The sequence below is a fragment of the Etheostoma cragini genome, chromosome 17 (genome assembly GCF_013103735.1).
Source record: "Etheostoma cragini isolate CJK2018 chromosome 17, CSU_Ecrag_1.0, whole genome shotgun sequence".
Classification (NCBI taxonomy): domain Eukaryota; kingdom Metazoa; phylum Chordata; class Actinopteri; order Perciformes; family Percidae; genus Etheostoma; species Etheostoma cragini.
In genome coordinates, this window is record NC_048423.1 from 187,947 (window position 1) to 189,363 (window position 1,417).

At 45.0% G+C, this 1,417-nt stretch overlaps 1 protein-coding gene and 1 long non-coding RNA gene across 2 annotated transcripts in view; both read right to left on the reverse strand.

The window, feature by feature from the left end:
• LOC117960467 overlaps positions 1–1,352 on the reverse strand; it is a 4,346-nt gene extending 2,994 nt beyond the window's left edge. The window contains exon 1 of the long non-coding RNA XR_004660163.1: positions 1,260–1,352. This is a non-coding gene — a long non-coding RNA (uncharacterized LOC117960467). The remainder of the gene's footprint in view (positions 1–1,259) is intronic.
• LOC117960513 (intersectin-1-like) overlaps positions 1–1,417 on the reverse strand; it is a 33,897-nt gene that overhangs the window by 21,544 nt on the left and 10,936 nt on the right. The window contains 1 exon segment of the mRNA XM_034898459.1: positions 1,260–1,347. Within this exon segment, the coding sequence (XP_034754350.1) occupies positions 1,260–1,347 (88 nt within the window).

Below are 1,417 nucleotides of genomic sequence, written 5' to 3' on the forward strand. Positions count from 1 at the left end.
ACCATCAAACCTAAATGCCTAACCTTAACCCTCACCCTAACCCTAACCTTAACCATCAAACCTAAATGCCTAACCTTAGTCCTTACCCTTACCCTAACCCTAACCATCAAACCTAAATGCCTAACCTCAACCCTAACCCTAACCTAACTCTAACCCTACTCCTAAAACCAAGTCTTAGTCCTCAAAAGCCCTTTAACGTTAAGGGGACCAGCATTTTGTCCCCACAAAGCTGTCAGGTCCCCATAAGTATACTGTATTCACAGTTTTTGGTCCCCACAAATGTAGCTATACCTAGACCACACACACACACACACACACACACACACACACACACACACACACACACACACACACACACACACACACACACACACACACACACACACACACACACACACACACACACACACACACACACACCCTCCATGCACACAGCATCTTTCTCCAAGAAAACAGTGTTGCCAACTTAGGGACTAAGGGACTTTGTTGCTAGATTTAGGGACTTTTCAGACTCCTTTAGTTTAGACTACACTAGCGACTTTCTGTAGAAAAGACAGTATTGTCCAGCGAGCATGCGAGGTATTTCTCTCCTGTGGTCACCTCTCTGAATCTGTTTTGCCCCCCCACCCCTCCCCTCTCTCCTCATTTGCAACAGCACTGCGCACAGTGTGCAGGAAGGTAGAAGGGGGAGAGGGGACAGGGTGCGGGGGCAGGTGTAGGTTGGAGAGATAATGGGACACGAAGGGAGAAAGACACATCTGAGCAGGCCTGGGCCTGGACCTGGACCTGGGCCTGGGCCTGGACCTGGACCTGGGCCTGGGCCTGGACCCTGGTCAAGCCAGCCTTCTTTGAGGATTCTTTATTGATGTTTTTCCCTCCCTTTGAATTTCTTTTTTCACTTCACAGACAGGCTACCTAAGTAATAATTAAAAGGTTAAATAAATTCCTGTATTGAATTTGTGATTATTTGGCTAAAGATTTCTATTTCTTTCTGTCTACCTTGCTAACACAACCACTAAGCATTATGCAAATGAGTTGCATAATGAAGTCACACATATGCAAATTAGTGTATGATGTCACCCCCACGGCCACAAAGTGCTTTCTAATCTGTGGGATCACTGATGTAATTCAGCTGTATCCTAAAATCCAATTGAGAACTCCCTCTAACTTCAGGGCAAGACCATCCATATGTGACATATATATATATATATGTGATATACTGTATAGTTAAGTGTGTGTTTAGTTTGTGTAGTACTCACGATGCAGACTGTTCTGTTGAACCTGTTTCAGCTGGTCGTTGAGACTCTGTTTATCAGGAATTAGCCTCCCCAACCACTGCTGGGAGTCCTGCACACAAACACGTAGTCACATCAAGAAAAAGAGTTATCAACGGTTATATTCCCTATTCTTTACTTCG